The sequence below is a fragment of the Lucilia cuprina genome, chromosome 3 (assembly GCF_022045245.1).
Source record: "Lucilia cuprina isolate Lc7/37 chromosome 3, ASM2204524v1, whole genome shotgun sequence".
NCBI lineage: Eukaryota > Metazoa > Arthropoda > Insecta > Diptera > Calliphoridae > Lucilia > Lucilia cuprina.
The window spans coordinates 20,962,941-20,988,019 of record NC_060951.1 but is presented as its reverse complement, the minus strand read 5'-3'; the positions used below and the strand labels follow the sequence as shown (position 1 = coordinate 20,988,019).

Here is a 25,079-nt window from a genome sequence, read left to right as displayed (position 1 = left end):
GCAATTTTTATTAAAATAAACAATATTTGACTGAAAAAACGTTAGTGCTTTTTTACCCATTTTCAGTTAGAAAATTACGCTTTTTTACCCCTTTTTAATTTTTTTGCGTGCGTTTTGCTTGACCAATGTTGGCAACACTGATAATGAGCTAAAATGTCAATAAAGAATAAGTGACAAGTGTTTTTTTTAGCTTTTTAACTCATTACTTTTCAATGAAAGTTTTTCCTGATCATGTTTTGAATTTAACATAACATTTTTTTGTACACGACACTGTATTTTTTTGTTCGGTTTTCAGATACTTACCATATGTTCTATTGAAAATATGTACATGAAAACATATTTGAACAAAGTTAAAATTTTAATTCAGCAAACATTTTGTTACGGTTAAAAATACATACAAACTAATGCCAGCAAACAGGCCGACAATTTTTGCGACGAAAATATTGTGAGTGTTTGAGCTTTTTTATATTTCATTCTTCGTTCGTTTTGACGATTTTATTTTCTCTTAACAAATTGTCAGATATTTTGTTAGTAAAAACCGATGCTTATTGTCGTTCTCCTCCAAATCGTGTGCGACTCTTGGCGATTGCGGACGTTGTGTATTTAACTAAACTCGGTTATACGTCAACAAGTTAAACGCTAGTGAAAAGAAACAAAAAAAATATTTTTATCAAACTAAACCCAACCAAATAAAGAAAGAAATTTACAAACTTGTTGCTAATAAATCTCACTTTACCAATTTCAATTCAAAAGTTTTACACACAAAATATTCAATTTAAATAAAAGTATAACAAATATTTATTAATAATAGGTACGAATTAATATAAAAATCACAAAGAAGTGGCGTTAAAAAATTCAAAGAAAAAATTCTGTGAAAAAATGTATAATTAAAAATACAAAAAAGTTGTTATTCGTTGCTGTGTACTCCGAAAGGCAGATGAAAAGAAGAGTATGAGATATGATTTTTTGTTCAAAGTTTGAAAAACAATACAAAAACAAAATGAGAGAATCGAACAGGTAAACAAACAACAATCAGAAAAACATAAAACAAAAGAGATGTTTGCAATACATGATTTTTGGCTTCCATTCACTTATGTTGTCGTGTTATGGTGGGGGTGAAAGGTGGGACGAAATGTTTAGTGTAAAAATGAAACGAAAACAAAAACAACAATAATTCCTTAAAGATGCTGGCTGTTGTCTTTATGGTTAAAAAAATATAAATTAAATCAAGCTAAACAAACATTCAATTTATTGATGCTTATGTTATTCACTTATATACAAACATACTGTGTTGTAGAAAATATGAAAAATGTAAACAACTTGTCGTTGTCGTTAGTGTACATAGTGAGTGCGTTGATAACAAACGGAAATGGAATCTGTTTAACATCCTTTTAGAGTTGGGTGTAGAATTTGCAAAAACAAATACATACAGATATACATACACATATTATGTGCTTTTTTTAAAGTAGTTTTATCTGTTTTTTTGTTTTTACTGCTATTGATGTTGCCATAGTTGTTATTGTTATTTTTTTTATTTTTACTTACACATGTAACAAGTGCGCTGCTCATTTTTTATCATGTTTATCGTTATTTTATGCTTTTCATCGGTGGAGTTTCACTGTAAAGAAGAAAATTCAATAAAGGCCAGAACAAAACTTCACAATAACAACACCAACAAGAAACAAAACATAAGTGGAAAATGACAATAAATAAATGTTTAATACATACATTACAGACGGCCTTCTTCTGCACACATGTATGTTTGTATGTACACATATACATACTACGTGTAAGATATGTAGTCAAATACCAATAGGTGGAATAATCAGTGTTGCCAAAACATCATATAAGTTACCTTTAAAAAATAACTTAAACTTCCTAAATTTTAATAAGGAGGGCAACAAGATAATTTGATGAAATTTAGCACAAACGCTTTTTAAAATGGTTGAAATCGGTCTATTATTACGCCTGTCCTCTGTACCCCCTTAATAGAACATTCTAGCTTATAATTATGTTAAATGTTTATTGTGTTAACAAAAATCAGCAAAACTTAGTTTTAAAGAAGTTTAAAGTATTCTATAAGATTTTCGCAACGATCGGGCCTATTTTAACCCTAGCCCCCATACAAACTCACTTATAAATACTAATAACACGATTAAATTCTACATAAATAACTTTGAATTAGACGTACATTTCTGTGCCAAAATTTATAAGGATAGGCCTATATCTCCTCCTACCTTGAAATGAGTCCTCCTGTAGAAAATTTATTTTTGCCAACAATAAGTAAATATATTTATAATAATTTGCAAACAGATCGCCGGATTTAAAAAGAAATGCCTGCCATGTATAAAGAAGGTGATAATTTGTATGTTTCTCATCTGATCTTAAACTAAATTTTTACTTATCAAATATTATATTAACGTGTAAACTTGGGTATCATATGGTCGGCTGGGAATGGCCTCCTTAGGATACCTTACACCACTTAGAATGTTAAAAGTGTTGATTATTTTTTTATAATAATGTATTTAGGTTGTGTTTTACCATAATAATATAATTTTCTGAAAGAGCGATTAAATTATTTACCTTTATGTTATTTTTCTGAAGGGGACTTTGTACGGGTTCCATGCCCAAATGAACATTGTCTTTTCAGTATCGTGTTGTAAATTTATAAATTTCCCATGTTTCTACTGCAACGATTTTCGCCAGTAAAAGTCATCATTTTGACTATATACTGGAATCTAATACATAAATTAGTATTTTTTGGTAAGTTTTTGAGTTGGTCAAAAATTTATAAAAACTGCAAAATTCATGCGTATCTAAATTTGATTGCAAAACTAAAAGTGTTATATTCGGCTATGGCGAATTTTATATACGCACCATCAAGTCATACGCCTTGAAAATAATACTCTCCTAGTTTTTTGTAAAAATAATGGACAGGTCATCATTAAAAGATTTTAGCTCCTAAAACACTTAATAATCATTAATCGCAGTCCTCGTATTTTTAAGCCAATAATTAGAAAATTTTAATGGGATCTTTTATTGATGAATAGATCCATATCAGAAGATTTTAGATCATTCATCGCTGTGCTTGTATTTTAATGCCAATAATTAAAAATTTGTGATGGAGTCTTATAATTATGAAAAGATTCTCATCACCAGATTTCAGTTCATATAAAACTTGTTTATATTGAATGACTCAATTATGGACTCAATTATGGACTGCTTGTCATAAAATTTTGTAGATAGAGTTTGGATTTAAATATAAATTGTTTATTGCGTACTTGTAATTGTAATTTTATATTTATCTTTTAAGATATTAATAACTGTTAAAGTTATTTTTAGAAGTGGACTTTATATGTATTTAGGATCAATTATGGATTGGGTCCAAATTAAATTTGTTTACTGAAAATTACATACATCAATTACGACCATATCGCATTAATAATTGAAATACATTAATGACCGTTAAAGAAATTTTCTGAAGTGGATCGGTCTTCATATCATTTGGAAGAGAGATTTTAAATGAAATAATACATGTTTATGACCAATATTTCGATGCGTTCATATTTGATGGTTAGTACTTCTTAGAACTGCTTCAAGAGCCTTAATATTGGACTAAGTTAAGTTATATACCAATATTGTTCATTTTCAATACAAAACATTCATTATTAATATAGGATATCTGTGGAAATTTTCAGCTTTAAATAAAAAATACCAAACAGCAACACTAAAAATCTCATTCTGTTGTAAAATGTTAAAGAAAGAGTGCAAGAAAAATATATGTACATAGAAATACGCACGTATGTACATAAAAATGGACAAGAATGCTTGTACTCGCACATAAAAACTTGAATAGAGTTAAGTAGGGTAACCTAAAAGGTTCTACAGAAACGAGGTATGATTTTTAATTTGGATATACCTTTTAAACAGAATATGAATATAAAATAAATGATATCTATTGTAATTTTTTGTTTGTTTCTAAGATGCATTTCTCGTAAAAAAGGAGGATGTTTGTATTTATTCTACATTAGATCCAAACTAATACATCTAAGCACTTATTAAAACATAGTCTCTGTTGAGTATATATTCCATGACCTGATAGATAAGAACATAATCGACATAAGCAAGTATAAATAGGTATAGAAACCAAAATCTCAAACGAATTTTACAATTTAGTATGATCCACCCCTTCTCTCAGAAAATAACTAAATTTCTAACAAACCGTTTAAAAATCAATGACTCAAAAAAGAATTCTGCAATAATTATTTGTTATAAGAATGAGTTCTGTACAGTTCGGCCCATGGGGGCTATGCGAAAACGTATTATATTAACAATACCAAACCTTACCAATAAAGAATATGTATGCAAAACTTCAACTGTCTATCTCCTTCCGTGTGGTCCCTATAATGATTTTAATAAAAAGACGGAAAATATAACCTCCATCTTTTTTGATGGTGGGAATAAAAAAGGAAAATTCCACATACCGAGGTTGGTGTTTTTGGAGTTGATCTGGATTCCGATACATCAAAATACACAATATAATTGCAAATTCATTTGGAAATAGGAAATATATTCATTAACAGCATTTGAAACTGATTTATTACCTGGCCTAGCCCTGAACGAATATAGACTCGACGCGCTAGGTATTTCATTTTGGCACTACATATTTGATTAATCTGAAATTACCATTAGGACAATTATGGCTTTATTTGCGAGACTGACTTGTTTAGATAGGAATCAATATATTGGCCGAAGAATATTAATATTATTTCCCATCTATTACCTTAGACCTATTTCTGTTCCTAGCAGAGTTGGGAGAATTAAGTTGTAGCTTATTCTCCCAACTTAACGTAGATGAAAGTTCAAAAGCAAACCGATTTTCAATCATGAAACATCATGAAATTGATTAAACATTCCCTAGAACGAATATAAACAGAACCAGCTTTGATGATTTATGTAAGAAATACGTTTTAGATAATCTATAATAAAGTCTAAATAAAATCTCGGGTGTAACATCGAATTTATTAAATATTGTTATTAAGCACCCATCGTAGTTCATGTACATACGTACATACATACATATGTGGGTATGTATTAACTTGCGTATTTGACTCAATGACAATTAAATGCGTAAGTTCGTGAGTATATCGCTACAATAACAATCGCTATTGGCAATAGCTGTATTTCGCTTATTAACTCATTTGTCAACTCTCTACTACTGACATTTGCCAAGAAAAACAAAAAACAAAACGGAGACGACGTGGTAGAAAAATAACAACATAAAATAAGCCAGTCAGTCAATTCAACCGACCAAATAAACGTACAAAACACTACTGTTAACAGAACTGACAACATTATTTTAAAAGTTTTTTTAAGCAGAATTTCACGACTGACAAATATTCCGGGAATTTTGCAAGTATCTCTGATGTTGGGTGATTTCTTAGTTCTTGCTTTTTCCTTTTTTGTTATTATTATTTTATAATAAAATTTGTAAACAGCTTAAAACAACACCAATTATAATTAAAAAAAAATAAAATAAAACAATGATTATACAAAAAGAGAGTAATAACAGTTGTTTTTAAGAGAAACGTCACAACAAATTCAGTCAGAGGCTGTGTATCTCAAAATGAAACAAATTTAAATAAATTAAAATCACCAATATTATTGGCGTCATTATATACGTCTACATTAGGGTTTCTACATGTTTCATTGCCGGGAATTGATAAAATACAAGATATTTATACAAATTTTGGCACATGTTAATTTAGCGTTTTTTAGGCTATTTTTAGCCTTTTAGCCTTTTCTGGGGTTTTAAATGTTGGATTTAGCCTTTTATTTTTAAAGATTCTAGAAATACTGACACTGACTTTAAAATGAGATCGAATTACAAATAAAATATTACTGGTATTTTTTCCGGTTTAGAAACCCTTGTCTCTAAATGTGCATGTATTTACTAAGCTTGCCAGATTTGAAAAGCGCAAAAAACTTAAATACATCGTAGTCGATTTATTTGTTCAATTCACAATCAAGTTGTATATTGTATCTACTAAAGTGTAGTAACAGTGATTGTGAAGAGATTTTTGTAGCAAGTCATAAGTTTATGCTCACAATGAAAAAAGCAATCAAAACAAACAATGTCCAAAGTTAAAAAAATCAAATTATATAAAACTAAATAAACGAGCAAAATAAATTAAATTATTTTTCTTTTTATTTAAAATTCTATTATTTTCATTATTCCACATTTTAAACTATTACATAAACAGTTTTTAATAAAATTGTATTTTTGTTTTGGTAAACAGATGTTTGTTTGTAATTTCTGTGTTACCACTTTATCGTTTTTATGCCAAAATCGATTGAATTTTTTATTTATATGCTGAAATAAACAATTGACAACACTGAACGTTCTTACGACATTCGAAAAACATATAAAAAATTGTGTAAGAGTTGTATAGAGCTTTTGCATAGAAAATACCAACAGCATTGTTATGACTATTGTAGCACCTTATTTTATACATGCCAAAGTCTTAGATGCCTCTTATAGTCAAATTTGGGGTTTTAAGTTTATAAATCCACTTTAAAATGCATTAATTAAATGGATCAATTATGTCCTTAAATAGTAATTTTAAAGAATATTTGTTTACACTGCAAAATTATGGTAAAATACAAAAAAGTACAAAATGAAGTACAAATACTAAAAAGAGGTACATTTGAGTACTTCTTTAGGGTTTATAAGTAAAATGTACTGCTGTGAAATAGTAAGTCTGGCAAGCCTAGTTGACACTATGCTTGTGTATATTTTTTGTTATTAAAATATTAATAACTAGTAAGATTAAAAAAATTCAGATTTTTCTTATCACTATATTGTTAATGAATTAAACAGAAACGAAATTTTATTTTTTACACTGGCGAAAATAAAACAAACAAAAAATACGTAATAATAAACAACAATGTGAATAAATACTTTTTTATTTTGCAAATAAAAAAGAGCGATAAGCCCTTAACTAATACAAATTTAAACTTTTGGTTGCATATAAAAAAACGATTTTTATTTGGAAAATCATTTAAAAATTTTCAGTTGAGTTTTGGTAGCATCGATGGTTTTACTGTGTTTGTATTATATTAATTTCAATTGTATAATATTATTAATTCTCATAAACATTTTATTTACATATGTTCATAGTTAGGTAGTTAATTACTTGTAAATGTTTGGAAACTACATATGTATATCAAAAAACAGAATATTAAAGAGACACTGCAGACTCTGTCTGCCTCTACGTCGGAAACTCACTATTCATATGGTGAAGAGTAACATATTTTTCAATATTCTTTTTTTAATCCGAACCATCTTGTAATATGCTGATAATTTGCATATATGCAAATATTATATTATATATTTACAATGTGTATATATGTATTTATGTATATCCCAGTAAATATTTAGGATTTCTCTGTCATCATTTTAAAATTTTTTATTTTTTTCTTCTTCTTCATTTTATTATTTTTCTTTGAATTACTAACGAAATACGAATGAATGAGTGTCATCTCTAATTTTTATTGGATATTTGTCATAGTCAACTGATTATTTTTATTGGTTAAAGACAAATAAAAAATAAGATACAAAAAATTGTAAATATGTAAATAGAAAATATATAATTTAATTTGTTAAAATAATGTAACAATCGTATTTTTGTAACATACACACTCACAAATACTCCAAAAATTACGAAATAATGAATGAAAAACAAGTAAGAGTGCTATATTCGGCTGTGCCGAATCTTATATACCCTTCACCATAGTGTATTTTAAACATAATTGATCTTACAGTCTAGTTAATAAAAACATTAAAAAAGTTTGAGTCGATTTAAGCCGAATGTTTCGGCGGCGGCTCAAGCAACTAAATATAGTTTGGCGGCGGCTAAGCTCCGACTCGAAGCCGGTCGACTTCGACCTCTGATTCATTGCTGGTAAACATTGACGAGACGTAGATTTTGTTTTTGTTTATCGTAAAAAAATTGTTTTAAAAAGCACTTGGAAAAAATTTGTAATAGTTTTAAATTTCAAACTTACATTATTCGCATAAAAATTATTGTACAATAACTCACAATCTACTCTCATATAATTGAAAACGTTTTAAATACTTTTTTCTATTCATTAAAAAATATATTTGCAAAACAAAAGGGAAAATTATACAGCTGAATAAAACCAAATACATCTACACACACACGTGTACATCTATTTCTATGTACAGTGTTTTTGTTGCTTTTTTAACAATTTTTTGATGAAATTTTCAGAGGTTGTCTCGGATTTTTGCTCATATCTCCGTTATTTACCGACCGATTTTGCTGATTTTAAATAGCGATCTTCTCGAAAGCATGTCTAATAGAATTATTGAAGATTCGGATCTCGCCGATATCTGACAGACAGACAGACAGACGGACATGGCTTAATCGACTCCGCTATCTATAAGGATCAAGAATATATATACTTTATAAGGTCGGAAAATTATATTATAGAAATTACAAACGGAATGACAAACTTATATATACCCTTCTCACGAAGGTGAAGGGTATAATAACATTTCGATGAACTGACAAAACGAATTAAGAATGTGTCGTAAAAACGGGTTAATTGGCTTTTGTCTATCAGAGGCCGAAATAAGTAATTCAACGGCTCGTGTTAGCTTGGTATAATTCGTCTACTGACCCTTCAAAGTCAAAACATAATGTTGTCCTTCCCACACAGCATTTTGTAAAATGTTTCATCATATTCAATATTATCGAAATAGCAATAATAATTAATATCGTTTTTTTTTGGCTTAATTCGGTAACGTTTATCGGTATTTCGACTCATTTCGGTATCGGTATTTTAGTGTATAAGTGAATTTTTTTATTAGTGTATAAGAGAATTTTGACCTTCAAGTCATTTTCTGAAGAAATTTTGTATGGTTTCTAGGGCTACATAAGACCCGATCATTACAAAAATCGGCAGTGTCATTTAAACTTCTTTAAAACTAAGTTTTGCCAATTTTTGTTGACATACTAGAAAGTTCGGGGGAACGGTTAGGCAAAATAATCGACCGATTTCAAGCATTTTCAAAATGCTTGATTCCGAGCCGATAGGTATACTTTTACAAGCATTAGCACGCACCCCACTATAGTCGAGTAGTGTATAACTAGTAGATGAGCGAAAGCCCAATTGTTTTGTTTTTGTTCTTTCCCATTAAAAAAGTATTTCTTATTTTTGCTCATGCACAAAACGATTTAAAAACTTTTAAAAGTTTTGTACATTAATGAAAAGTTTGCGAAATGTTTCGTTCATAATACCCCGCACCACTTTAGTATTGGATTTGTGCTGATTTTTGTAACATACAAAAATATTCGTCCTAAAGTATACCAATCGGCTTAGAATCTTTTTCTGATTTTGAAATAATTGGATGAAATTTGGCACGCACGTTTTATTTGACCCCGAAGCCTATTGGTTAAAATCGGTCCATTATTTCACCTAGCCCCCATAGAACAGAACCCCCGAAAAGGGCTTGTGAGCTCATAGTTATGTTAAATATACAGATATATCGATAAAATAGGCACAACTAAGTTTTATAGAAGTCTTGATGACCCTGCCAAATTTCATAAAGATCGGACCCCATTTGACCCTAGCACCCATACAAAGTCCCCTTCAGAAAATTACTTGAATGTCCCAAATTGACTTATAAACATAAATATCGCAATGAAATACAGCACAATAAAATATTATGTAAATATAAAAATATTCACAAAATTTTATCGGGCTTGGTCCATATTTGCCCCTAGCCCCTACATAAAGCCTCTTTCAATTCCGTCGAAAGCCAGACGGCAAACACGACCTTACAAATTAATAGTGTTCCCATGAGTGTCGTGAATTAATGCCGAACTTTACAAATTTAGTACTCATTTTAGAAAACAGGTGTTCATTTGTTCATATCAATTGGCAACACTAAATAAATTCAAAGAGAAATCAATAACAAAGAGAAATAATCAATAAGAGAGTGAAAATACTACAGTGACAAGAAGCAAACTCCGTTAGTTATTAAAAGAATCACCAATATATTGAATAGTCATTCGGCTTCTATAAAATACTTGTCACCTGTGTAGATACCAGCAGCATTCCAAAAATACTAAGCTATGTAGGTGTCTGCCATTTCTATAAGAAATTGTCTATAAAAATTGTTTAAAAAGATTATTAAAGACTCATTATTATACACAACACTATCGTAATGTATGTTTGTTTTGATATTTGTAACGCCCAGAAATAGCAGTCATATAATATCTATATTAATTATTACTTAGAACTTGCGATTTTATTGTTTCTCCTGTAAAATATTAAAAATATAAAAAGCCCTTTTTTAAATTAGCTTTATATCTTGAAGTTAATTATAGTTTCTTCCAATTAAAAATTCGGAAAATACAAAAATGATAAATGTTTATGTTTCTCACTCCTGATATGTTTATTATGTTATCGAAAATGAGAGCTCATTATTTTTATTTAATTGGATGCGTTATAAGTTGAAAACCAAGGAATGAAAAATAGATTTGGTTCAGTACCAAAAATAATTTCAGAGGATATTTATTTTGGATCTCGAGTACTAAAATATTTTTTGAAAAAAGTTTGTTTTATTTTGTTATTTTTAAATAAATTCCGTCTTTCAGATGACATTTTACAAATAAAGTTGTCATGACGTCGTTGTAACGTCTCGAAAAGGGGCTAAAATTGTGTTTTCTAAAAACTCAGGACATCATATCTCAAATCCCAGATGTGATGGAGAAAAGATTAGGATTGATTCGAAATTTTTGGAAAAGTATTTGAAATTTTTACCCTAATATTTTGAATCTCTTATTATTTCTTTCGAAAGAATGTATGTATCGAAAGTTCTCAAACTAAACATAATTTTAAAAGACAGATTAACTGGCGGTTAAACGGTATTTGGATATTGATATTCTGGCCCGGTACGGTACTTTGGAACATCAAATATGTAGAATCATAGAAAAGTCCCATCGTACCAATTTTGCCATCCCTGTTGAAAACACTTTATTAAGAGAAACTAAACTCTATCAATAGAAAACTATAAAACGTTTGTGCGGAATATTGTTTTTGTTGTATTATTTCGATCTGGCCCACAACACATCCATAAGTGAACATTCAAACATACAAAAATGCTTAAACACGTTCTCTTAAATATTTATTTACAAATAGTGCATTTTAATTATGCAGTTGTTGTTGCTATTACTACTGTTAATGTTGGTGGTGTATTATTGTTGTTGTTTGTGATTTGTTTATTTTTATACACATTGACAAATTACAAATAAACGTGAAATAAAAACGGTACTTACATAAAACGTAAACATGTAATTGACATTTAAAGAAAAGTGTGTTTAAAATTCAATTTTTTTATTGTTTTTTTAGAGATGCGTGTGAAACTACTTAATTTCTGTACTCGATTCTACATAATAATTCTACATAATGATTCTACATAATGAACAAAGTTCTGTCCAAATGATCAAGATTACATTAAAGGTGCTAATAGAATAATTAAATTGATTGACTAAATAACCAATCTGTTGTATGAAATCACTTCAAGATTGATTTAAAAATAACAACTTAACACCAATTTAAAAAATTCAACATAATAAAAAAATCCCAATAATGCAGTTTAATACAATGGATCCACAACAAATGAGGTAAGTTGGATATGATAAAAAAAATTAGGCGTGTCGTCTATGATGGAAAATTTTATCGTATTTACAAGATCTTATATGAGCAAATATTAAAATTTTAGGTATATTTTTAGACCGATCGATAATTTTATATCAAAATTTATAAGTAGACAGGGGGATATATTTTAGTGAGAAAATTAAAAAAAGCATTTCTACCTCAAACATGAATATCACTTTAAAAAATCTATAAACAAATTTATGAAATAAAAAAAATTATTTATATTTATTCGATGCCTATTGCAAAATGCTTTTAGTAATTTATTTATCCAACAGTATTTATGTTTTCTATTAAAATTTCTTAATTTAAAACAGTATATACATTAAGGTAATCCCATAAGGAGAAAATACAAATTCCTGATGTTTTCATCGAAAATGAGTGTTAAGTTCATTCTAAGATACTGTTTTTAAAATTTAATCGTAATTAAATTGAAATGAACCAATAATGTAATTTCTAAGCAGTTATCAAACTATATTTTATATTATTTTTAAAAGTTGAAAAGAACATTAAATAAATTACTTATTTTTTTCATTTAAAATTGATAATAGTTGATCGTAGCGAAATAGCAATGTCTTTGAATTTCACAATTTCTTAATAAATGGATCAAATTATAATTGATGTCGATCAGTCAGGACAACAAATTTAACAATTCTGAACCCTATTAGGTAAATATTAATAAAATCAAATTTCACAATGTTAAAACAAACAAACAAACATAACTTCAATATGATTAATAGGAAACCACAAATTTATAACTGTGGTTTAAAGTATTACTTTTTTAAATGCAAAAGTATGTAAATATTCGTAAAACGTGGACTCGCTATATCGTTGCAATTGGTTGTTGATAATATTTAACATTCCTATACCCGTGCAAAGATTAAGCATTTCATTGGGTTATAAAACCATGTCATGAAAAACAAGTAAGAGTGTTATATTCGGCTATGCTGAATCTTATATACCCACCATCAAACCTCGTTTGACTCTAATGAAACTTACTTATGTCGAATTTCATCTATATACTCGAATTTTTAGGCCAGGTATAAGCGTTAAAGTAAATTTCTGAAGTGGGGTAGGGTCAGGTCTTATATACCTACCATCAAATCTTCTTTAACTCGAATGAAACATACTTATGTCGAATTTCATCTATATACTAGTATTTTTAAGCCAGTAATGAGCGTTAAAGTCATTTTCTGAAGGGGACCTTATATTGGGGGTAGGGTCAATTGTGGACCGATCCTCATAAAATTTTGCATAGGATCATACGAAACTTACTTATGTCAAATTTCATAGCTATATTAATATTTTTAAACAAGTTATGAATGTTACAGCTGCTTTTCAAGGGCCCAATTGTATGGGGTCTATCCGAAAACGTAGACCGATATTGCCCATTTTCAATAACAAACAAACCTTACCTATAAGAAATATTAATGTAAAATTTCAACCATCTAGCTCTTTCCATATGGCCTCTATCATGCTTTCAACAGACAGACATGGCCAGATCGTCTTAGAATTTAATGAGGACCCAGATTATATATTCTTTTGTAGGTCTATGACCAATATTTCGATGTGTTACAAACGGAATGACAAAATAAATTTACCCCCCCATCTTTTTTGATGATGGATATAAAAATTTGAATCGAAATAATAGATTGATTATACAGGCCAAGGGTAAATATGGGCCTATCCTTATAATTATTGGTAGATGTATTTACGATGACATTAAATTTATTTATGTAGAATATTATAATGTTTATAGGTGAATTATTGACCTTGATCATTTTCTGAAGAGGACCCCTCAGTTAAACTAGGCTTAACTTGCTGTTAGATTAAACTCGGAACAAATTTAGGCGGACTTTAACCGATGATTGTGTTTTCAGTTTTATATTTAAACTCAGTTAACTTTGTTAGTATTGCCAACTTTTCACTCAAAAACATAAACAATGAACAGCTGTTTTTTTGCAAACAATATTTTTGTAAAATTTTGGAAAAATGTTAAGTAAACATTTAAAACAATAATAAATAAAACAAAACAAATCAGAAAATTGCAATTTACCTCAAATATTAAGTTTTTGTTCTTCCGAAATCATTGTTTTATTGTTTTTGTTCTTGAGTTTAATTGGCCAATTACACTCAGTTAAACTTAGATAATAAGTAACTTTACTGATAACTGAAAAACACGCAACATATATTAAACCCGGTTTAACCAATGAATGAAGATTATCTTTATCAGAAAAACTTGCCCTAAGTTGTGTCGATTTTTGTAGATATACTGACACATTAAAAATAATTATGATTTAAAAAGTCTTATTCGGCTCAGAATCAATTTCTGAGTGATGTGAGGCACGTTAATGAAACGAGATTGTTATAATCAAAGGCGTATATAGGTGTTATAAACATCAGCACAAACCTAAAAAAAATAAATTAGAATTTTGAAATGGCCGTTTAAAAATAATACTTTTTTGAACTTTTTTGAACTTGTTCTAAAGTTTAATTTAAGTTATAAGGACAAAATCTCATATTCACAAAATAAATTATATTATTGTCACATATCATATTTATGTGATGTGAGACACGCTAATGACATGGGGAACTTTCAAATAAAACTTTCCTGTGTTATATATACATTTTAAAATGTATTGCGAAATCTCGATATGTTTGTTTTAAAAATATGTTTTTAGAAAATACCGCTTTTTAAATGTAAGTAAGTACAATAAACGCCGAAATTTCTTTAAACTCAAAATATCTGGCAGCTCTAATCACAATGTTTTTGCAATAATTTGCGTGATATAAAATTCGTGGTTTTAACCGTTAACCAAAAATTTCAAAACTAATAGGACAATTAAAAAAAATTAACACGTATTTAATATTTTTAAGTAATTTTAAAGTGATTTTATGTAACCAGTTGTTTGAGCAGTTGATAAAAATTCATATTTCTAAAGGTGTTCTTAAAAAGGTGTATTTGTTTTGTAAAGCTGATTTCATAGAATGATCGTCGTACAGAAATCCAAGTTGAAGTTATTATATAACTACTATTGGAGTCTTCTTATAAAAAAACCCTATTTGGAAATAAATATTTTTTTGTTTAAATAATAAATGCAGTTAGTTATCTTCCTCAAGATGTTTCACTGAAATCTTAATTTTTACGATAAAAATATTCTTCAAGGAAACAAAAACAAAACTGGTTGTATTAATAAAAAAGATTTTATTGTTGGAGAATAATATCAATATTTATTTACATTATAAAACAGCAGAAAAAAGTATTTATAAATATAATTAAAGTGGAAACATTTACACTTCTACTCATTATGGCTCATTAAACTTTAGCGTAAGAATGTTAATAAAATTTTATGAAAAACACTTCAAATCTGTTAATATTTATACTCTAAATGTTCATATTATTTCATACTTATGTCCTAGTTTAACGTACATATGTTTGTATTTATATATGTATGTATGTTTGCATGTATGTACTTGAATCCAGAAGGTTTAATATAAATTAGGGATTTATATTGACTTTTCAGACGAAGTAAGTTTAACAACGCTATTATACTCAAAATGTTTAATGTCTGAGATACCTAACATAAAGACCTTTACTCGTAGAAGGTTTGTTAGATTGATAAGATTGAATAGGGTTCAATAAAACTATCGATGTCGCTTATCTTGTAAAAAAGTCGATTTATCAATTATAGACGAAATAAGTTAGAAAATCGGAAAAAGTTGTAAGAATCGAAACGACAAACATTGTACAATTTAAAATTTGTTTAAATAATCGAAATGTTAAAAATTCTTAAACTGCAAAAAACTTTACATTTCAACAATAGAATACTCATATCTATTGAAAAGTATTAGACATATACATCAGGTAAATTATGTAAAAATTGTGCAATCTTGGGAATTTTAGATAGGTAAATGAAAATTGTCACATAATTCCTATAAGCTAGAGTACATAAAGAGAGCTCCGCCTCCCTAATCGAAATTTAATTTAAAATTCAGATTATAAAAATATGTAGGCATATGTAAAATAAGTACAGATACAAATTTTAAAATTTTTAAGATTATATGTGGCATCACTGGATTACTGTGTTGTTTACTTTTTCTTGCTTTGTTTGTTTTTTAATCAAGCATACGTACGTGTGACTTTTGTTTCTATGTGTTAGTAACAACTTTAAATGTTTATAGCTCCCAAAATCCTGAACCAATCTTATTAGTATATATATATTCTGCACATCTGCGAAGAAATAAATTTAAAATGTCACAAAAAATCGCTTTGCCTAATAATTATATAGATATATATAAAACCACAAAAATAATAAAAATGATTTTTCAAAATTTTTAAAAACTTTGCATTCGAATTATTTTTGCATGCATCTCTTATTTTGTATTTAACAAATAAAAGTGTAATATTCGACTATGACGACTACAATAATAATTGTAACCATAATATCAAAGCAAAGAAAGAACATCCAAAGAAGCGGAAAAAAGTAGAATTTACAACATGAAAGTACTGAAAAAGACCTGAAGGAGTGATTATTTTAACACAGGCTTTCATAGGAGGGATGTTCTTTTTATTTGATTCCAAATTCACTACATCTGAAGTCATTCTCAGGACGTAATTTTTATGTTCTTTTTTTGGAAATTTATTAGGAAGTATTAGTGGTATTATTGAATACAACTAATTTGACTTAAACAATATTAAAATTAATAATAAATTACAAGCATGTATCAATCAACTACAAAATAAAATGTAGGAAAGTTTGGTGGGGCATGGCCGACCATATAATACCCTACACCATGAGTATATTTTTAAAATTTTTACTTTTTATAAAGAAACTTTTATTTTGAATATTATTCCAAAATATTTAAGCAATTTATTGATAAAAAAACCAAAATTTCTAAATGAGGCTTTATATAGGTCAAATATAGACAGATCCTCGGTAAATTTGGGAAAAGGATGTATTTTTAAATAACAGTTAATTTTGTTGAGTTTCATTGCGATACAAATGGTTACAAGTCAATTTTAGACGTTTAAGACATTTTTTGAAGGAGGGTTTGTATGGGGGCTAGTGTCATACTTATATAAAAATTATTTGTACCAATTTTTAGAGAGATAATAGAATATTTGACGTAATTATGGCATAAAAAGTTCAAATCGGGAGGTACGGTTGTATGGGGGCTATGTGAAATAATGGACCGATTTCAACCATTTTCAATAGGCTTCGTCCCTGTGCCAAAAAACATGCTTGGTCTAAATTTCATCAAATTATCTTGAAAATTGCGGCCTGTACCTTGCGCACAAGGTTTACATGGACAGCCAGCCAGCCAGCCGGACAGACGGACGGACATGTCTTAATTGACTCAAAAAATGATTCTGAATCGATCGGTATATTTTAAGGTGGGTATTGGACCAATATTTTTGTATGTTACAAACATCAGCACAAACGTATAATACCCTCCCCACTATAGTGGTGTAGGGTATAAATTTATTATGGTGAAAAATTTCACCAACCAATTTCTAATACATAAAGCGATGTCGCACGGATGGGCTTGTAAAGATTTTATCTTCTATGTATCTTTAGCTGGTATATTAACGAATACATAGTAGGATTGTAAAGAAATTAGTTAACCAATAAGTATCCAAAAGTTTTAAAATATTGCCAAAAAATAAAAAAGGTGAATTGGTTAGTTAGTGACACATGTTTTGTTAATAAACTTAAAAAAACCGATTATGTTTAGAAAGGAAGACTTAGGGCCCATATCTTAACTTCCGTATATCATTTAACAGGTAGATATACTGCCGGTTAAATTTTTTTGTGTATGTAAAATTGTAATTTATCGTTACAATAAAATATAATAAGGCATTGAGAAAATGGGGGTTAAAGTTTTATAATTTTCCACTTTATAGACTGGAAGTCTTGTGTATTCTGTAAAAAAATATTTTACATTTTATTCTTATCAAAAATATTAACAATATATTTAGTTTAATTTCAAATCACTTAAAACACTTTGATTATTGCTCATATGTATACTACAATACGCCTTTGTGAATTTTTATGTCATGTTCGTTTTCGATTTTTTAATTCTGACATAACTTAGTTGAATTTATTATACCTTTCATAAAGCAGGGTTTTTAGTTGGCAATCAAATGTCAATTAATCTATAAATAAATTTAATCTGATGTTAATCAACATTGATGCTTTTGAGTACAAGATCAAACCTAATACAACAAAAAACGTATCTGTTTTCAAGTCCCCATAATTCAAACTAATCACTTGCTCAAGTTTAAACCACCTAAATTGGGCGCTTAAACGTGCACAACTTTTGAGGATTAATTAATTAATTTAATCCCTAATCGAGCACATAAAAAACATGTAAAATAAAAATCTAATAACTTCTAAACTTTCATAAGTATTATTATATAAAATAATTTTATTTGACAAATTTTTTAGTTGAAATTATACCACATATATGTATGTATTTATGCATGCTTATTTGATTTCACAACAATTATTTAGAAAGAAAGTAACGTGATCATTATATGTATGAGTTCAAGTGTTTGTGTTATTATTTTTAGTGCAGTTATTAACCACTTGATCACAAATAAAATGAATTGTATGAGTATCAATTTTCGAATCAAACTCACAAATCAAATATTTCCGGTTTTTGTATTAATACATATCATTGGTATACAGATTAACGGAAATCTGTATACCATATTAAATAAATAATGTTAGCAATATATTATGTTACTATAAGTATATACATAGATATTAATATATTATTTTACCAACTAATAAATTCTTATTAAATCTGACATATGGTTTTATCTTGTAAATATTTGGATTGAGTAAATACTGTGAATGTTTGCTATAGCGATCCACAGTGGTATAGGAAAAAAAGAGGGAAATAATTCGGTAACTTCTAAACGGTTAATCCGATTTTAATGAAATATGGTATGCACAAAGAGGAGGTGTTGTCGGGTTTAGGTTTTGAATTTGGACCTTATAGGACAACTAGGGGCCCGGCAGGGGGTCCTCAAATAAGGACACCTCGGCTATGTTAAATTTTTAAAACGATCCTATTTCTTCATTTGAGTTCCGATTTAAAAAAAAATATAATGTATATAGAATCTCCTCATCGAGCACTATAAAAAATGTCGCAGTAAATTATCTCTTATAGTTTAGCAAATATTCGCATTTGAATATTAAAATTTTAAAATTTTTACCGTCCTTACTTTAGTTTTTTGATAATAGCGGGTCCAAATATTCCCGATTTTCGCCATTTTTTATTCGCTTAACAACAAGTTTATACATCAAGCAGTAAAAGAATTATGTAAAAATCATGACTGAGTCCAAAGTTACAGGCATTTTAATTAAAAAAATTTAAAAAAGGCGATTGCCAATTTTGGGAAAAAAGTATCTTTTTCTTCTTAAGTTATCTAAAAAGTTTCTAAGAAGATGTATATAGAATTTATACTTTTTGCAAAGCTGACTTTACATAAAATACGACAAATGAATAAAACCTAAAAATTTTTGATACCGAGGGGACCAGGTCCATCCAAAAAACCCCTATTTTTTATGGAAAATTCAATTTTGAGCAAAAAATTTTCAAATCGCATAGTCGATATCAAATTATAGTGACCCCGATAACCCCGCCCTGGTATGGATATAATAGGCAAAAAACCAAAAAATCCCATTTTTGGGATTTTTAAAAACTTTTTTGGGTATTCCGGGATTTTTAATAAGAAAATTTGAAATTTTTATTTAATTTTGGATTTTGAGTAAAAAATCTACCTAACTGTAAAATTTCATTAAAAATATTCATAAATAAAATTTTTATTGTAATTTGAAAAATTTGTATCTTCGCAAAAACTGAATAAAAAACATTTTTTATTTTTTTTAGGTATTCCGCGAATTTTTTAATTTTCAAAAATTATATACAGTTTTGAAAAATAGACAAAATTACCTTCCATTGATATATAACATGCCTACCTAATGTTTTTTAAGTGACAAATTAATTAGGGAAAACTCAACATCTTTTAGAAAATTTACCTAGTACTATTATTTTCATCAATATATGTAACAAATTTTAAACTTATGGATGAAAATAATCGTGCTAGGTGAATGAATAAATAGAATCGTTTTAAAAATTTAACATAACCGAGGTGGCCTAATTTGAGGACCTCCCGCCGGGCCCCTGGTTGGCCTATAAGGCCAACTAAATTTCATTAAAATCGGATTAACCACTGTGCGATCTGCATTATAACAACAAACTTTGTTAATTAATATGAAAGGATATAAAATATATATATAATATATATATATATATATATATATATATATATATATATATATATATATATATATATATATATATATATATATATATATATATATATGTATATATATATATATATATATATATATATATATATATATATATTATATATATATATATAATATATATATATATATATATATATATATATATATATATATATATATATATATATATATATATATATATATATAATATATATATATATATATATATATATATATATATATAAGGAGTGAGATCGAAAAATTCTTAACACACGTTTTTCATTACATTTTTCAACCAAAGTATTATTTGATTTTTTTTTTTGATCAAGTTACCTTTGAAAAACATGTCAGTTATTATGTGTAATGCCAATTATATTAATTTTTTTGTTAATCTGATTAAAATGAGTGACCAGAAAAAAGTGCGTACTGAAATTATTAAATATTTTCAACTAAACCCAACTTGGTCTTACAAAAATTTGGCCAAGCATACAAAGATCTGCCGTCAAACTGTTTCCAATGTTATTAAACAGTACCGGGAGAACTTGTCAGTTGATAGAAAACCTGGTTCAGGTAGAAGGAATGGTCCACATGATGTTTCTAAAGCCAAAAAAATAGAACGCATTTTCAAAAGAGCTCCCAACACATCCGGTAGGAAAGCAGCTCGGTTAGCTCAGTGCTTGGACTATTTGGTACGAAAAGTTAAAGCTAATGCAGGTTTAAAAACATACAAGGCTCAAAAAGTTCCTGACAGGAACGCTGCTAAAAATTTAGAGGCCAAAAACATAGCACGGAAATTGAAGTCAAGTTTTATAAAAAAATATTCTTGCTGCATAATGGATGACGAAACGTATGTTCTGGCAGATTTTTCGCAACTTCTAGGTCAAAAGTTTTATGTTGCTGATGCTCGAGGGAATGTTGAAGAAAAGTTTAGGACCCAAAAGCAGACAAAATTTCCAAGAAAGTTCTTGGTATGGCAAGCAATATGCAGTTGCCGCAAAAGAAGCCAATCATTTGTTACAACGGGCTCTATAAATACCGAAATTTACATCAAGGAATGTTTACAAAAAAGGCTGCTTCCATTCATAAGACTTCATAATGTGTCCACTTATTTTTGGCCTGACTTGGCATCCTGTCACTATGGTAAACAAGCCCTTGAGTGGTACAAGAACAATAATGTGGTATTTGTACCAAGAGAGGCAAATCCTCCAAACTGCCCGGAGCTAAGGCCAGTGGAGAGATATTGGGCTCTTGTTAAAAGAGAATTGAAGAGTACAAAAAAGGTGTCCAAAAGTGTGGTAGATTTTAAACGGAGATGGACTACATGTTCGAGCAAAGTGACAGAAAGCACCATAAAAACGTTAATGGAAGGGTTTCCGAAAAGTGTTCAAAATTTCATCACTAATGATTAAAACTATAAAAATATTTTTTTTTGTAAATTGTAACAATAATTTGTATCAAATAAAAAAAAAAAATATATATATATATATAATATATATATATATATATATATATATATATATATTATATATATATATATATATATATATATATATACATATATATATATATATATATAATATATATATATATATATATATATATATTATATATATATATATATATATATATTATATATATATATATATATATATATATATATATATATATATATATATATATATATATATATATATATGTTACTCAGAGCAGAATAAATACGTCTTGTTCATTATTAATCCTTTTGAACGCTTCTTTACCAGAGTCTCTGAAGGGAATCGATCTTATTTTTATGAGTTTTAGGAACGGCTATTGAAGAAATCAATATTATTTACATGATTTCATATTAATAAACATAAATGTATATATATGTATGATCGTGGATATTCAAATATCCCAGTTCACATTTGGATAAGGATGAGTCACCTTCATAACTATGTTGCATTGCATTACCAGCATCATTGCGTATGAACAATAAAGTCAAATAATGAACATTCCAATGAAAAAGGGAAACCAAACGAAACAAATATTCACACGTGTGCTCCTTTCAAATACACAAATAAAAAAATTAAAACAGCAGTTAGTAGAAGACAGAAGAATCGTTTAACAAAACGCGTACAAAATGACTCTTATGAAATGATTGAAAATGATTAAGTGGCTTGGCTGTCTTCTGCAAAAAATCTAATCGTATGTATAATAGGATTGCCCACAAAAAGAACAATGTATAATATTCCCAAATAAAAAAAGCTTGATATAACTGCTGAGTGCGAATTTAATACCATCTTCTAATACTAGAACTAGTTTCTAAATTTTAAGTTCTGTTAGTGTTCATTTTACAACACATGACGAATTCAGCTTACATGTCTGCATGTCTCTTCAATTCGTAATTTTTACTTCGCATTTCGTTTTGATTACCAAGTAGGTAGTGAGATGTTTTTGGGAAACTTTTCGACTTTTCGATCACTGGACCACATATTTGAAGACGTTTGTATTATTATAACATTTATAAAATTTGTTTTCTTCTTTAGAAGAAATGACTCAGATAGGAATCGAACCCACCACCTCCGGTCTAAAAGACAAGAGCACTAAGAGTAGTTTGTCAAAAATTCTATATAATTTCGTTTTCTGTGATGGTCTTTAACTTGTTTCAGTTGACAGCCAATGTTTTGTATTGTATTTAGTCCGTATCTTACTTACTAGATCTTTTAATTTAGTTTACCAATATCCAAATTATACACAGGCTAAATATAATATTCTAGTTCCGAAACATGGCGATGATGAAAAATCATTAACCTACTTTTTAGTCTTGATAATACCAACAACTATTGCTGTTGTTTGTCCTGCAGGAAATGTCTTCTCTCAAAATCTAAAACAATGCCTTTAAAAAATATGTCCTTGAGGAGAACTTGTACTGTTTTGTCCGCTGAATATTATTTCTTCAAAACTCTTTGTTAGGTCGAAAAAGATAATAGGCGTCTAGTTTTTGGTTTTTTAATATAATTAGCAAGTTACATTGTATGTCGTACAGAAATTTTGGAGACCTGAGGGATTTTCAATATCTTAAAATACATCAAGATTTCTCTAGTATAGACCTAACCAGCGTTTTAAATACTAAAATTGTCAGTCGCTTATACTTGATAAGTGAACTTACAGTTTGCTGATAAATTTTCACAAAAATACGTTTTTGAGAACAATAAATTGTAAATTGCAAACTATGGAAAGTTTTCAAAACCCACAATTTGTCAGTGTTTTGTTCTTTGAATAATAAATATGTGTCGTTTCTCAAAAGAAGTGCGTAAATCTTATGTTAACACTTTTAAATGTTTGCCAAGTACATGATATATTTAGCTAAAAGAAAATACAAATTAAATATTTATTTTAATAGAAAAATGTTGCTTGTGTTACAAACTGTTTATATAAACTAAAAATAGTTTTCGGATTCGAAGTAAAGTTGTGGCATCGGGTATGACAATAAAATTCCAAACAACACTTAATAAAAAGCTCAACATTTCAAAGAAAGATACTTACATGTTGGTTTTGATGTTATGCATTGTTGTAGCGGCTGACTGTTTACTGGATAGCTGCTGATAAAGATGATGTCTGGGACTGTTGTGGTTCATTTTCTAACTTATGTATATACGAACATATGCAGGAACATACACTTACTATTTATCAGAGCTGTAAATTAATCATTTCCTTTTTTGATTTTAATTCGTTGCAAATTAAATAAGTTCTAAAAGAATTATTTTTACAACCAAAAAGAATTGATTGAAAATTTAATCTTTTCAAAATGAATTTCAATTAATTTTTATCCAAATAAAATTGTACAAATCAAGTTTTTCAATTCAAATGAATACTTTTGTCTAATTCATTAAAATGAAGTTGAAATCAGTACAATACAAATGGATTGGAAATGAGTTTGAATCGATTTAACTTGTATTCAATTCATTTTTTTTGTGTGAAATAATTAATTCAATATTTGCAAATTCAGTACATGAATGATTTTTGGATTAAAAATTTAATGATTCATTTACATCTCTGCTATATATAAAAGTATTTTATTCAGGTTTTTTTTAGATTTATTTATTATCTGTATTTTGTTCATTTAATTTGTTCGAATTTGAAAATTGGTTGGTAATTTTTTTGTTTTGCTTTGTTTGATACATTTTGTGCTGTGGATCATAATAATGATGATCATGATTATACATGGCCTGTCTTGTCTAAAATATGTACATATATTTGTTGTTATTTTTGCCTGTCAAAGTGTTGGTTTTTTACCTTTTAAAGACTGTTAAAATTAAGCCTGCTCAACAACTGTTTTGTTATCCTTGGAAATGTTTTCTTGTTTATACTATTTTTTATGATTTTCACCATTTAAGGTTTGTATTTTTTGGAATCATAAGAATTTCTGGATATTGGCATTATTACTGAATAAATGGATTTTTTTAAAAAATATACTTTTTTATTTTCCCATTAGGTTTCGGGCTCCAAAGGGTCTGAAGATTTCAAATTTTGTTTCTTTAATTATTCAAAAAGATATATTATACATATGTATTACACTTCCAAAATGGTGAGCCCAGGCACAAGTGAAAATTTTTTTAATTTTATTCAAATGTTAATTTACGGATTTAATTCTAACCCGCTATCCCTGATATTTAAAAAAATACCCTAATATACATACATACACACATATGAATGTTAATATGTATGTGCTTTAGTGGATAGTGCGTGTATGAATAAGACGTTCTTCTTCCATTTATTGGCCAATCTTTGCAACGTATTGTTTTGACTTTTTATACTTTTGCAATTTAAATGAACGAGTTTTCTGTTCGTCTGTTTTATTTTTCTTCTGCACATTGTGTTTTGTTTAATTTTATTTGTGCCAGTTCTGAGAAATCATAATTTAACATTTTTAACAATAAATGCCAACCAAAAACAACATCGTTGCAGTCAGCGATCTCCACCACTACTTCAGTACAAAACACCAGGAGCCAATAACAAGAAATTTAGCCA

The 25,079-nt window shown here is 28.1% G+C and overlaps 1 protein-coding gene and 1 long non-coding RNA gene across 5 annotated transcripts in view; one reads left to right on the top strand and one right to left on the bottom strand.

The window, feature by feature from the left end:
- Window positions 1-337: 337 nt before the first annotated feature.
- On the bottom strand, window positions 338-23,373 carry LOC124418666. Its single transcript, XR_006940131.1, has 2 exons — window positions 23,218-23,373; window positions 338-639 (listed from the first exon to the last, which is right to left on the bottom strand). It is a non-coding gene; the product is annotated as an uncharacterized LOC124418666 (long non-coding RNA).
- Window positions 574-25,079, top strand: part of LOC111674976 (cytokine receptor-like) — a 64,788-nt gene continuing 40,282 nt past the window's right edge. Inside the window, exons 1-2 of one of the 4 annotated variants that reach the window (XM_046945557.1) lie at window positions 574-811; window positions 11,440-11,714. In XM_046945557.1, coding sequence (XP_046801513.1) covers window positions 11,680-11,714 — 35 coding nt within the window. In that variant the 5' untranslated portion in view covers window positions 574-811; window positions 11,440-11,679. Of the gene's footprint in view, window positions 1,123-11,439; window positions 11,715-25,079 lie in introns of all 4 variants that reach the window. The other 3 variants (XM_046945556.1, XM_023435669.2, XM_046945555.1) reach the window with 3 other exon arrangements.